This window comes from Gallinula chloropus (assembly GCF_964237585.1).
Source record: "Gallinula chloropus genome assembly, chromosome: 17".
Classification (NCBI taxonomy): domain Eukaryota; kingdom Metazoa; phylum Chordata; class Aves; order Gruiformes; family Rallidae; genus Gallinula; species Gallinula chloropus.
This window is the reverse complement of record NC_140102.1, coordinates 16,138,124-16,151,210: the sequence shown is the minus strand read 5'-3', so window position 1 is coordinate 16,151,210 and position 13,087 is coordinate 16,138,124. Positions and strand designations below refer to the sequence as shown.

Sequence of the window (13,087 nt, the reverse complement as noted above, 5' to 3'; positions counted from 1 at the left end):
AGTCTAGCCTTGTGCTAAGGCTGGGAGCCCCTCTTCTCTGTGATGGGTTTACAAAGGGAAAATGCTTTGCTGGCAAACCTCAGTCACTGGCATGGACAGTGGAACAGAAGCTGTGTGGTCTGTGCTCTTTGGTGGGAAAGCAAACCACCTTGGCCTGTTGGTACATGTGGCTTCCCAAACCCTTTGTGTGCTGGTTAGGAAACAAAGCCTGGAGTGTGGGAGTGTGCTGTGCTTTCCTGTCCTGCAGAGAGCTGCTCTGAAGGACCTGCAGCTTTGCAGAGGAATTCCTTTGGTTACAGCTGCAGGAAAGCTGCCACCAAAGGTATGGAGAGGAGATTGTGTCCTCTGGTGGGGTCTGGAGACTTGGAGGTGATAGTCATTTCTCTTCCTTTCCCCTTGCTTATTTCAAAAATATTTCCATCAGAAACACTTCTGGTGCTGATAACAAATAAGGCCTGTTGAGCTTTGACATTTGTATTACAATCAGCACTGGAAAGAGTCACTCTACATCTACTGCTCTTCCACCTTGCCCATCGCAGCTTCTCTGCCAGCGAGTGCCTGAAGGGTGACAGTGTCGCTTCCCCTTCAGGAAGGGGAGCAGGGGCAGGAGGGATGGGGGAGAAAGGCTCATGCCAGCCTTCACAGGAGCTGGGGCCAGCGAGACGCTGGGCATGGAGGCTGGTCTTCCCCCAAGTAGCAGTGGGCACGGAGGGGGTGGGCAGCCCTCCCTGGCCCCTTGGACATCCCCAGGGAGCACAAAGCCCGGCAGCTCCTGCCCAGATCCTTCTGCCAGCTCCTCCACCTCTCCCTGGAAAAGCCGGCATCACCCCGGCAGGGACAGCCCCGGGTGGTGCCGCCCAGAGCCCCGCTCAGCCCCGCTGTCCTCCCGCAGCACCCGCCTCCCCCCAGCGCACCACCACTTCTTCCCCCCCCCACGGCAGCTTCAGCCGGACGGCGCTGCCCTCCCGTCCCCAGCCTGCGGGGCGGGGCTGCGCCGCCGGAGGAGCCTCCAGGGCAGAGACCGGCGGCGACCCGGCGAGGGAAACCGCCAGCCCCGGGCAGCGCTTCCCGAGCGGGACGGCCCGGCCCGAGAGCGGGGCCAGCCGAGCCCGGCGGCGGGGCCGAGCACACGGCCCAGGCTGCCGCGGCTCCGGCCTGGCTGGCACTTGATGCCCCTAGAGAGCGCCGGAGCCACGGGAACCGGCTCGGCCCCTTAGCACCGGGCTCCTGCTGCTCCTCCTGCTGCTGGCCCGGGCAACCGGTGCCGGAGACACGGGGGACCCCCGGGCCCCTCTCCATCTGCCCGCCTACCCGTGCCGTGGGCAGGAGGGTTCCGAGCGGAGCGGGACGAGGAGCTGCGGCTCCCGGGGCCGGTACCGAGGGGCCGGGTCCTTCCCCCCATCACCTGCGGCTGGAGGAGCCGCACGGCGCCCGCCGGGCTCGGATCGGATCGTATGGGCTGGGCTGGGCTGGGCTCCTGTCCGCTCAGCTCGGCGGGGCCTGGCCGGGCTCCTTTCGGGCCGGCTGTGCAGGTCTCGGCCCGGCCGGACTCCCTGCTCTGGGCTCGGCTCCCGCCCTGCCTGCCCGGCCCGGGCTGTGCTGTGGGACGCCCGGCAGAGCAGAGGGCTGGGGGGCTGCAGTCGGCAGCAGGCAGGGGCCGCTGGGCTCCCATTGGCCGGGCTGGGCTGGGCTCAGCTCATTTGGGTTTGATTCTGCTGTGCTGGTCTCGACTAGAGTCGACTCAGCTCGGCTGAAGTCGTTTGAGCTCAGCCTGGCTCATACTGGCTCGTCTAGTCTTGGCTTATTACAGCTCAGTTGGGCTTGGCTCAGCTGGGCTGGCTTGGACTAAGGTCCCCTGAACTCAGCACAGCTGAACACATGCCACAAGGCAAACTGATCAGGGTGCCAATCAAGCAGGATGGCTCCTCTTAGGCAGGTCCTGGACCTTCCTGCTGAGCTCCATCAAAACCTCTGTGCTGGGTAGCAGCTGGCAGGACACCCTGATGGACACAGGACAGTGGCAGGGCAAGAACGACCTCCTCTTCCAGGCAAAGAGGAGTCTGGGGACTGATGTCCCACACCCACCTCTCCAGCCAGCTGAAGGCAAATCAAATTTGGTTACTTCTTTTACCAAAACCAGTGAAAACAGCTTTACTGGGCAATGTATGAGGTTCAAGCTTTTAGGCTTGTTCTGTACTCGCTCCCCGCTTTGCTGAGCTGCATGACAGCATCACTGTTACTTGAGTGGTTGCAGCCCTGTGAGCCAGCAGTGTGCCCTGGGGGCTGAGAGAGCCAATGGGATCCTGGGGTGCATCAGGAGGAGTGTGGCCAGCAGGTCACAGGAGGGGATCCTCCCCCTCTGCTCTGCCCTGCTCAGGCCCCACCTGGAGTGTTGTGGCCAGTTCTGGGCTCCTTGGTTTAAAAAGGACAGGGATCTCCTGGAGAGAGTCCAGAGAAGGGCCACGAAGATGATTAGGGGCCTGGAACATCTCCCCTACGAGGATAGGCTGAGTAAGCTGGGGCTGTTCAGCCTTGAGAAGAGAAGACTAAGGGGGGACCTAATTAAAGTTTATAATTATCTGAAGCAGGGGATGCAGCGGGAATCAGCCAGCCCCTTTTCAGTGTCTGTGGGGACAGGACAAGGGGCAATGGCTGCAAGTTGGAGCACAGGGAGTTCCACACCAACATGGGGAAGAACTTTTTCCCAGTGAGGGTGAGGGAGCCCTGGGACAGGCTGCCCAGGGGGTGTGGAGTCTCCTTCTCTGGAGAGATTCCAGCCCCGTCTGGACCCCTATCTGAGTGACCTGTCCTAGGGAGCTGCTTTGGCAGGGGGGTTGGACCCAATGATCTCTCGAGGTCCCTTCCAACCCCTACAATTCTATGATTCTATGATTCTATCCAGACTGGTGGGGTGCTGTGCCCCAGGTGGGGCTGGCTGCAACGCCCACCCGGCTCTGCCCACGCTGGGAGCAATGCAGACACACATGCTGGGACCTGTCAGTGTTAGTTCACAGGTTAATAATTCACCTGGCACAATGCAACACTTGCTGCTGCAGGTACCCAAAACCTCCTTGTCAATTGTAGCAGCTCAGTCAGCTCCAACACACACACACACACACACACACACACCATTAAGCAAACCCGAAGCACACAGGAATCTTCTTCTTGCCAAGCTGCTTTGGTCCTGTTGCAGTTCTGTGTAGCTGGGTGCTGGGAGAGACTGGGGCCTGCAGAAAATGGCAGCTGTGAGGAGCAGTTACAGCTCTCTGCAGGCCCCAGAGAGGAAACATCAGCTGACTCAAGGCCGGAGTCGCTGCTGACCAAGGCCGAGCCCATCAGCGATGGGCACAGCACCTCTGGGAGTCACAGTGAGGAGAGAAAAACCCAAAGCAGCTGCTTTGTGCCCCCAGAGAAGGAGTGAGAAGATGTGAGGAGCTGTGCAGACACCAAAGCCAGTGAGGGGTGGGGGCAGGAGGCACCCCAGGTACCGGAGAGAAAGATGCCCCTGCAGCCCCTGGAGAAACCCATGGTGGAGCGGGTGTCCCCCCACAGCCCGGAGCAGGTTTGCTGGGGGGGCTGGTGACCCCGTGGGGGACCAGGCTGGAGCAGTCTGGGCCTGAGGGACTGAGAGACACTCTGTGGTTGCTGACTGCAGCCAGAGCAGTGCCCCACGCTGGGGCAGCTGGGGAAGAGCTGAAGCCCCGTGGGAAAGGACTCCCGCTGGAGAAGCTCCTGGAGGACTGTCTGCTGTGGGTGGGACCCCAGGGTGCAGCAGGGGAAGGGGGTGAGGAAAACATCTGGTGAGGAACTGACCCAAACCCCCAGTGCCCCAGTCCCTGCCCCTCCCTGTGCCACAGTGGGGGGAAGAAGGGAGCGAAACCCTGACTAAAGTGCAGTCTGCTGAGAAGGGAGGGCTGGGGGGAGCTGCTTTGAGATCTGGTCCCACTTCTCATCCCCCGACTCTGGTGTCACTGGGGGTGCAGGGCAGGGGCATCAATTAGAGAGTTTTCTGTCCTTTATTCTGTGCTGAGTCTGTTCTGCCCGTGACACTGACTGCAGAATGATCTCTCCCTGTCCTTAGCTCCACTCCTCAGCCTCTCAATAGGTATTTTCTCCCCTGTCCAGCTGAGAAGGGGAGTGATAGAGCAGCTTTGGTGGGTGTCTGACCTCCAGCGAAGCCTAAACCACCTCAGGCCCCTTCATCCAGTTTCTAGAGATGAAAATGCCAGCACACAGCTTACCTTGAATACTAAAAGCAAGGAGACTGCATTTCCCAGAAACACCTCAACCCTGTGACCTTTCCTGCTCTCAGCTTGCCAGCCCAACATGCTAAACCTCAACATGCAGACAAGTGAGTCCCTTCTGCTGAGGTGCTGCTCCTTATGCTGTTGGTCAACTTGAGTCCTGCTGCTACATCAGTTCCACAACCTTCACCTGGAAGCACAGAGCTCAGTATCAGCCAGGTACCAGCTCCTGCTTGCAGAGCTGCTTACTTCTGGGTAGTTCCCATAATTCAGTAAAACCAGGCACCTTCCAAGTACACAATGGCACTTAGAATTGCCCTGGGGCTAAGGGAAAGTAGAAAACAAGAGAAATTTCCTCCTAGGATCAGGATGTGAGCTCTTACAAAGAACCTGTGTGTCTTAGAGAGGTTTTGTGGTAGTTTTTATCTTCATATTTCTTTTTTTTTCTGGGGGTTTCTGTATTTTCTTACAGGTATGGCTGTTTCATGGGGGCTGTGGATGGTTATTGCTCCAAACCACTGCAGAAGCCTGGCACAATGCCTTGCTGAGGGTGGAGATTGCCTAGTTGCTGTCACCTACACCAGGTTGCTCAGGACTTTCAGGGGGTGCTCCTTGGCACTTGGAAAAGACCTCGAGGAAATTGTGCTTGTGGCTGGGGGACCCAGGGCAGGAGAGGACCCCTGTGAGCTGTGGGGCCTACAGGTGACCATGGAGGCAGATAATGATTTCCCACCATCTCTGCAGCCAAGACTTGCACTGGAAATAGCTGATGGAGCCAGCCCACCTCCTGCATTAAGAATCTGGAAACTGCAAGACAAACCAGATTTTTTTTCCCTTTTTTAATCCTTTCCCCCCATAAATCAGTATTAGGAGATATATTCCAGAGGATGGCCTTTCCTGACAGGTCTCTGGGTGCATCCATATCCCACACAGCTGCTCTGGGGCCTGGGGCTGGGCATACAGGCCTGGAAGTGCAGGCAGAACAAGCCTTGCCTGTCCTTGCCCAGGGTGGGCTGAGCACCAGTACAACACACCAGTACAACATCATCCTGAAAAGGTGCTCTCCCCTAGAGCCAGAGCTACAGGGCACAGGTGAGTTGAGCCCAGGTGGCATCCAGGGAGCAGCCAGATGCTATGGAAGCAACAGAGGAGCCTGACTTCTGCACATCCCAGCTCCACCTGCCAATGAAAAGATGGAGCTGGGGCACTCCTGGCTGCTGTGAGCTCTGGGCACCCACAGACAGAGTGGCCCCAGTGTGGGGTCTTGGGGTCTGTCATGGTTTTGCCCTCAGCCAGGAGCTGAGCATCCCCCAGCCACTCTCTCTGGGGGGCAGGGGAGAGGGGAAAGGTGAGAAACACCAAGCCCCTGGGTTGGGGTAAGGACAGTTCAGGGGGCAGAGAGGGATACAGCAATGACAGGACTTCATAGCAACATGCACAGAACTGGGGGTACACAGAGGGAGCTTCTCACTGCTCTGAACAACTCAGGCTGTCCAGCTCAGAGCCATCCCAAAATCACACTGTCCCCAAAACTGCACATCCTGGAGCCCTGTGCTCCTCCGCCACCAGCCCCCTTTGCACTGAGCATGATGTCATGAGGCTGGGATACCTCTTTGGCCAGCTTGGGTCACCTGTCCTGGCTGTGTCCCCTCCCAGCTTCCTGGGTGCCCCCCACCTTCTCATTAGCAGGGCAGTAGGAACAACTGAGAAGTCCCTGACTGCTTGGCAACAACTAAAACATCAGGGTGTTATCAGCACAGCTCCCACCCTGACTCCTAAACATGGCATTCCTCTGGCTGCTAGCAAGAAAATTAACTCTATCCTGTCTGAAACCAGGAGAGTGCTGAAGGAGAAGCCCCAGATGAGACAGAGATGTCACGTGGAGCCAGCAGACCAGCCCAAGCTCTCTTAAGCAGAGGTAGGTGATGGACATGGTGGCACCCAGCTGGAGGCTGTGTCAGCTGCTGGCCAGGGAGTGGGACCCACAGGATGGACACATGTTCATCCTTTCTTCTTGTTTTCATCTCCACAAAGTTTTAAGTTCCAGCTTACAGTGGAGGAAAGCAAAAAGTACATCCAGTGCTGCAGGAGTCACTTATGCAACAGCAGCCTGGATGCCCAGTGAGAAGGGCAGTCCCAGAGCCTCTCAGTGTTTGCACACAGGACCTGGCTCAGGGCTCTGCAGAGCTCCCTCCCTCCCCTCACTGACACCACAGAGAGCTCAGGCTCCTCTGGCTCTGCCCCAGGCAGAGTGACAGCCCCTTCTCCAGGAGGGGAGGACTATGTTCCCCATTCCCTGGCCTGGCAGCATGCATGGGCCACAGGCTTGCACGCCTGCACCCCCATGGGCAGCCAGCACTGCCAGCTGGCTGGGGTGAAGGACGAGGCAGGACATGGGGGCAGCTGAGGATGAGTCAACTTGGGGACACGGGCAAGGCCCCAGCTCTGGCAGTGACAGCCCAGAGATCCAGCCCCTGCCAGCAGGATGTCCCTGTAGGAGGCATTGCTTGGCCTGGGGGTGCAAAGGGAGAAGGAACAAGCTCTGCTGTGACCCTGACATTCAGGGCAGACAAGGTCTCATCTCCCCCCCCCCTCTTCCAGCCCCTGGAAGCCCCAACCAGCTCAATAGCCTCCCCTGGCCTCACTCCAGTATGGGATGTCTGTCTTGTACTGGGATGTGCCATGCAGAGCAGGGAGGAAATCACTTCACCAGCCCATCCTTGCACTGGTACCACACAGCCCAGGACCCACTGCCCACCCTCACCATACAGGACCCCGTGAAGCTTTAACCCCCCCCCCCCCACTACCAGCTCAGTGCTGGAGCAGCAGGGGCAGAGCAGGCAGAGCCCAGCCCTTGGTGCCTCAGCCCAGCCCCAGCCTTTGCCTGGAACCTTGAGCCACGTCAGCAGAGCCTGGTGTGGGGCTGCACGGTGCTGGCTCAAGCAGCCCAGGACTTCCAATGCCCAAACCCAGCCTCACCCCAGCAGCAGGGGCCTGCTGAGACAGGAGGGTGCTGTGTGGCACAGGGCCAGCCACGTGCCCTTCACAGGCTGCTTAGGGAGTGAAGGCCAGAGTGCTGCTGGGTGTCCCCCCCCCACCACCACCCTTATCCCTCGTTATCTTCCAGACAAACCCCAAAGGGGATGCTGAGTCCCTGACCCACTCACACACTTGGCAGCCCAGGCTGCAGCGTGCTGCCAGCCAGGCTCTGGGAGCACAGCCCCTGAGAGGGGCAGCCCCAGCTGGGCCAGGGGGGTGAGGGCACAGCCCAGGGGCAGCAGGAGCACAGTGCAGCAGGGCAGAGCTGCAGGAGGCTCTGTGATTCCTGGGAGGGGGCCTGAAGGTGGGTTCCCAGGGCTGGGGTATTCTCTGCCTGAGGTCATCCTCAGTGCTGGCACACTGGCTCCCATCCTGTTCGGTGAACACAGCCCCCAGGGTGGGAATGGCCCCAGCAGGTGACACAGCAGCTGGAAGACCTTCATGGCATCTCAGCCATCGTCATGGGTGGTGCAGAGCAGCCATATCACAGCTGCAGGGTGGACTCTGCACTGTCTGTGGTGTTGGCCTCTGGATGAGCTGTTGGGGAAACCTTGATAAAGTGAGATAAGGCTCTGCTGCTGAACCCTGGCTGCCAGCCCCTGGCTGCCCTGCGGCACTCCTGGGCACAGGGACCTCCACAAAGTGTCCCCAGAGGAAGCAAGGTGGCTCTTTCTCCTTCCTTCCTTCCTTCCTTCCTGCCTTCCTGCCTTCCTGCCTTCCTTCCTTCCTGCCTTCCCTTCCTTCCTTCCTTCCTTCCTTCCTTCCTTCCTTCCTTCCTTCCTTCCTTCCTTCCTTCCTTCCTTCCTTCCTTCCTTCCTTCCTTCCTTCCTTCCTTCCTTCCTTCCTTCCTTCCTTCCTTCCTTCCTTCCTTCCTTCCTTCCTTCCTTCCTTCCTTCCTTCCTTCCTTCCTTCCTTCCTTCCTTCCTGCCTTCCTTCCTTCCTTCCTTCCTTCCTGCCTTCCTTCCTTCCCTTCCTTCCCTTCCTTCCTCCCTGCAGACAGGTGAAGCCAGACCCCATCAGGCCACTTCTCAGGGGCAGCACAAGCATCTCTCCGGGATGCAGCACCACTGCCGCGGGATGGGTGCTCCGGGAGCACCGGCTACCCTGAGCGATGCTCCCTCAGAGCACCGGGGCCCTGATGTGGGTGGTGAGCACTGCCCTGCAGCCCAGCCATGCTCCTGAGGAGAAAGAACCTGGTTCCCAGGGGTTGGAATTTCCAGCACAGGCTGGAAATGTTACAGCTCTGCTGGGATGGACCTTGGGCTCCATCTGTGCAGAAGCCAGGGATGTGCCCAGCTGCACTGGGCCAGCGTAACAGGGGAGGGGAGTGATGGGGAGGGTGGGCAGAGGAGCCAGGACACGTCTGTCACTGTGTCCTGCTCATCCAGGCCAAGGCACAGACACGCTGGGGAGGGTCTAGCCAAGGGCAGTGGTGGCAGTAAAGGGACTGAAGCGCCTGTCCTGGCAGGAGAGGCTGCAAGAGCTGCCTCTGCTCAGCCTGGAGCGGAGGAGGTTTTGGGGGGGTCCTATCGATGTATAGAAATCCCTCCAGCGAGGGTGCAAAGATAAGAGAGCCCAGCTCTGCCCAGCGGTGCCCAGGGACGGGCCAAGGGGCGAAGGGCACAAACTGGAAGAGAGGAGGTTCCCTCTGAACACCAGGAAACACCTTTGTCCTGTGAAGGCCGAGCACAGGGTGCCCAGAGGCTGCAGGGTGTCCCCTCTCCGGGGGTAACCAGCGCCTGGCCGAACACACCCCTGCCCTGTGTGGGGAGGAGACACAGGCCTGGGCAGGGCACACAGGGGGTGAACACCCGCACAAGGGGGGCACACACACCCCTGTGCACACCTCCACACACAACCCTGCCCGGGCACACAGGAGGGGCTGCCCCGGGGGTCGGCACTGGGCCGGGGCTGGAGCCGCCAGGCCGAGCCGGGTCCGCGCTGCCCAGGCTGGGGGTGCCCGGCCCGGGGGGGCGTCCATGGGCAGAGGGACGGGGTGGCCGCTGCATGGGGGGACACAGGCGGGCGGGTGCTCTGACTGGGGGGCTGCCCGGGACGGGACGGGAGCAGAGGTGGGGGGGGTGTGCCTGAGCCAGGGGTACACGGGATGGGGGTGCGTGTGTGTGCCTGAGCCAGGGGTACACGGGATTGGGGTGGGGGTGTGCCTGAGCCAGGGGTACACGGGATGGGGGTGCGTGTGTGTGCCTGAGCCAGGGGTACACGGGATTGGGGTGGGGGTGTGCCTGAGCCAGGGGTACACGGGATGGGGGTGGGGGTGTGCCTGAGCCAGGGGTACACGGGATTGGGGTGGGGGTGTGCCTGAGCCAGGGGTACACGGGATGGGGGTGGGGGTGTGCCTGAGCCAGGGGTACACGGGATGGGGGTGTGTGTGTGTGCCTGAGCCAGGGGTACACGGGATGGGGGTGTGTGTGTGTGTCTAAGCCAGGGGTACACGGGATTGGGGGGGGTGGGGTGTGTGTGCCTGAGCCAGGGGTACACGGGATGGAGGATGGGGGGGGGTGTGTGTGTCTAAGCCAGGGGTACACGGGATGGGGGATGGGGGTGTGTGTGTGTGCCTGAGCCAGGGGTACACGGGATGGGGGATAGGGGGTGTGCCTGAGCCAGGGGTACACGGGATGGCGGGGTGTGGGGGTGTGTGGGGGGTGCCTGAGCCAGGGGTACAGGGGATGGGGGGGGGATGGGGGGTGTACCTGAGCCAGGGGTAGAGGGGATGGGGGGGATTGGGGGGGGGGGGAGGGGGTTGCTGCACAAGGAGAGGCCCCGTGCGGCGGGGCCCGCCTGTCCCCGCGCGCCTTTCCCGGGGCGGGGCCGGGCCAATCAGCGCTGGGCTGGCGGCTGAGCGCGAGCTTAAAAGCCGGGCGCGGGGCGGGCGCCGCCGCGGGATGTGGGCGCGCGTGGCGCTCCTCTGCGCGGCCACCTGCGCGTGCGCGCGCGCCTGGCCGGGCGGCGGCGGCGCCGTCGTGTGCGCGCAGCGCGCGGTCGGGGCGGGCGGCGCGCGCTACGTGGCCTTCCTGAGCAGCAGCGGCCCCGGCCCCGGCCCGGCCGCGCTGGTGGAGAGCGCCTGGGCCGGGCGCGGCCGCCTCCGCGCCTGCTGGGTCCGCCGCGACCCGCGCCTGGCCCGCGCCTTCCGCGCCGCCTGCGCCCGCCGCCGCCCCCCCCCCGCCTCCCGCCCCGGCGCGGCGCTGCGGCGGGACCTGGCCGCGCTCTGGAGGCGCCGCGCCGCTTGCGTCGACCCCGCCGCGCCGGGAGGGCGCCGGCCGCGCAGGGGCTGGACGCTGCCGGGCACGCTGTGGTGCGGGGCCGGGGACTCGGCGGGGAACGCCAGCGAGCTGGGTACGGGGACGAGGAGGAGGAGGGGGAGGAGGGGGGGGGGGGGGGCGGCGGGCTGGCCCGTCCCGTCCCGCCCCGCCCCATCTCACCGCCGCTGCCCGCAGGTCTTTTCCGAGGCCCCGACCGGTGCTGCCGGGAGCACGACCAGTGCTGGGCTCAGATCACGGCGCTGCAGTTCAACTACGGCATCCGCAACTACCGCCTGCACACCGTGTCCCACTGCGACTGCGATGCCAGGTGCCGGGCTGGGGGGGTCCGGGGTTGGGGTGGGGGTGGTGTGGATGTCCGGGGGATGCGGGCTGCTCACCGCCCCCCCCTTCCCCCCCCTTCTCCCCCCCCGCTGCAGGTTCCGGCAGTGCCTCCTGGCCCTCAACGACACCGTCTCCAACATCATCGGCGTCACCTTCTTCAACTTGCTGGAGGTGCCGTGCTTCGTGCTGGAGGAGAGCGAGGAGTGCGTCCGCTGGCACTGGTGGGGAGGGTGAGTGGCCGCCGGGTCGTAGCCCTGCCCGGCTGCCCCCTCGGGTGAGCCCGGCCTGACCTTGGCAGAGCTCATGGAGCGTGTGGTGTGTGTCCCCCCCCCAGGTGCGAGCGTTACGGTGTAGTACCCCTGGCCAGAATGGTGCAGCAGAGTCAGTACCGCTCCAGCCTGCCCACGGGGGAGATGGGCAGCCGTCCTGCCGAGCCCCCAGGCACGGGGAGGAAGCCCACGGGGAGGAAGCCCACGGGGAGGAAGCTCTCTGCAGCAAGGCACAAGCAGCCCCGACAAGGACGGGGCAGGAACCCAGGGCTCCGCCAGGCACGGAGACCTGCGACAGCCCAGCCGCTGCAGGGGCCAGGTACCTTGTCCCCTGCCTGGGCCAGGGACAAGGCTGAGCCCACAGCCAGGCACCCAGTGGCGCAGCGGGGGCTGGGTCCCAGCCCCACAACAGCAATGGCCGTGTTGGAACAGGAGCTCTCTGGAGGAAGGCGAGCACCAGGAGGAGCCCAGCGAAGGGCTGGGGGCTCAGCCCACCCTGCCTGCACGGGGTGCTGTGAAGGTGGCAGCACTGGATTCAGCCCGGCTCTGGAGCGGTGCAGAACCACCCCCGTGCCTGCTGTGGAGGGAAACAGGCAGCAGGGTGAGTTGGTGCTGGGGGCAGAGCGTGTGGGCCAGCTGTGGGACCTCAGGGCACTGGGGTTGTGTGCTGGGAGTGCCCCTCACTGCCCCCCTCCTGCTTTCCTCAGGCCCAAAGAGGAGGTGCAGGTGCTACAGGCGCCTGGAGAAGTGTGAGCAGCACATTGTACCCCAGGAGGTGAAGTACCAGCTGCACAATGTGAGCACCCAGACGCTCTTCCACTGCAACTGCACTCGCAGGTGTGTGTCCCAGAGGAAAGGGCAGGACTTGCCAACCATCCCATGGAGCTAAAGTCAGGCAAGGTGGGGCCCAGTGTGGTGCCCACCCTGGCCAGCTGCTGCTGACCATCAGCCTCTTGTGCCCTGCAGGCTGGCACGGTGTCTGCGCAGGGCCAGGTACCTCAGTGGCGTGGAGGTGGCTGTCCTGGCTGACCACCTTGCCAAGGACTGCTTTGTTCTGGAGCCACCAACTGCCTGGAGCCTGGCTGAGGGGCTACAGCACAAGTAAGCACAAAGGGCCAAGGGGTGGGGGGGGTGTGGTCAGCATGGAGCTTTCTACCCTGCCCTGGTGAGGCTGGGTGCTGCCCTGCAAGCCTGGCATGAAACTGGCATTGCAAGTGTTCCCCCCCTGCTCTGCAGTGCCAGGAGCAGGGCTGGGGTGGAAAGCAGTTGTTTGCTGCAGCATTACACTGATGCTCACAGGCTTTGCTTCTCCAGCAGCAGTATCACAGCCCCTCGGGCTGTGCTAGTACCTGCACGGCATCTGAGAAAGGCCACGAGGCCCTGGGGCCCTCTGCATGCCACCTCCAAGGCTGAGCATCCAGACTGGAAGACACAGGACAAGGGTGGCACCCTCTATGAGCGATGCCTGCGGCTGGCCTGGGGACAGGAGCTGGGTGCTCAGCACCACATGGTGCCCTGATGCTGGCAGAGAAGCACAGCCTGGGTGTGATGAGGGTGATGAGGGTGCAGCAGCCACAGTGGAGCTGTTTCCTTGAGACACAGGCTGGCACTGAGCATGGCTGCGTGGTGGAGGCCCCACAGCTGAAGCAGAGGCAGGTGAAAGGACAGAGAAGCTCTGGCTGAGGAGGGGCAGGTTGGGGTGGGGGGTGGGGTGGGTGGGAGGGGGGGTCTATGTGTGAGCATCAAAACCAGGGGAAAGGAAAAGGAAGGCTTGGGAAGGGAGAACCCCACCATCTTCCCTGTTGTGCCCTAGGGCAGAGGGTATGCTTTGAGCATTGGAGACCCCAGGGGAGGGCAGGGTCACCCCACAGCTTTCTCTCCCTTCTGCTGAGGGGGGCTGAACAGTCTGGGGTGATTCCTAGGAGCAGGGGGA

General features: G+C 62.4%; 1 protein-coding gene across 1 annotated transcript; it reads left to right on the top strand.

Annotated features, from left to right (window-relative positions):
* Positions 1 to 10,186: 10,186 nt before the first annotated feature.
* On the top strand, positions 10,187 to 12,836 carry PLA2G3 (phospholipase A2 group III; the record flags this gene model as incomplete). The annotated part of the gene is made up of 7 exons (XM_084272127.1): positions 10,187 to 10,637; positions 10,739 to 10,871; positions 10,981 to 11,115; positions 11,220 to 11,755; positions 11,862 to 11,991; positions 12,121 to 12,255; positions 12,469 to 12,836. 7 exons carry the CDS (start codon positions 10,187 to 10,189, stop codon positions 12,671 to 12,673), a joined length of 1,725 nt encoding a protein of 574 aa, XP_084128253.1. The 3' UTR covers positions 12,674 to 12,836.
* Positions 12,837 to 13,087: the final 251 nt, after the last annotated feature.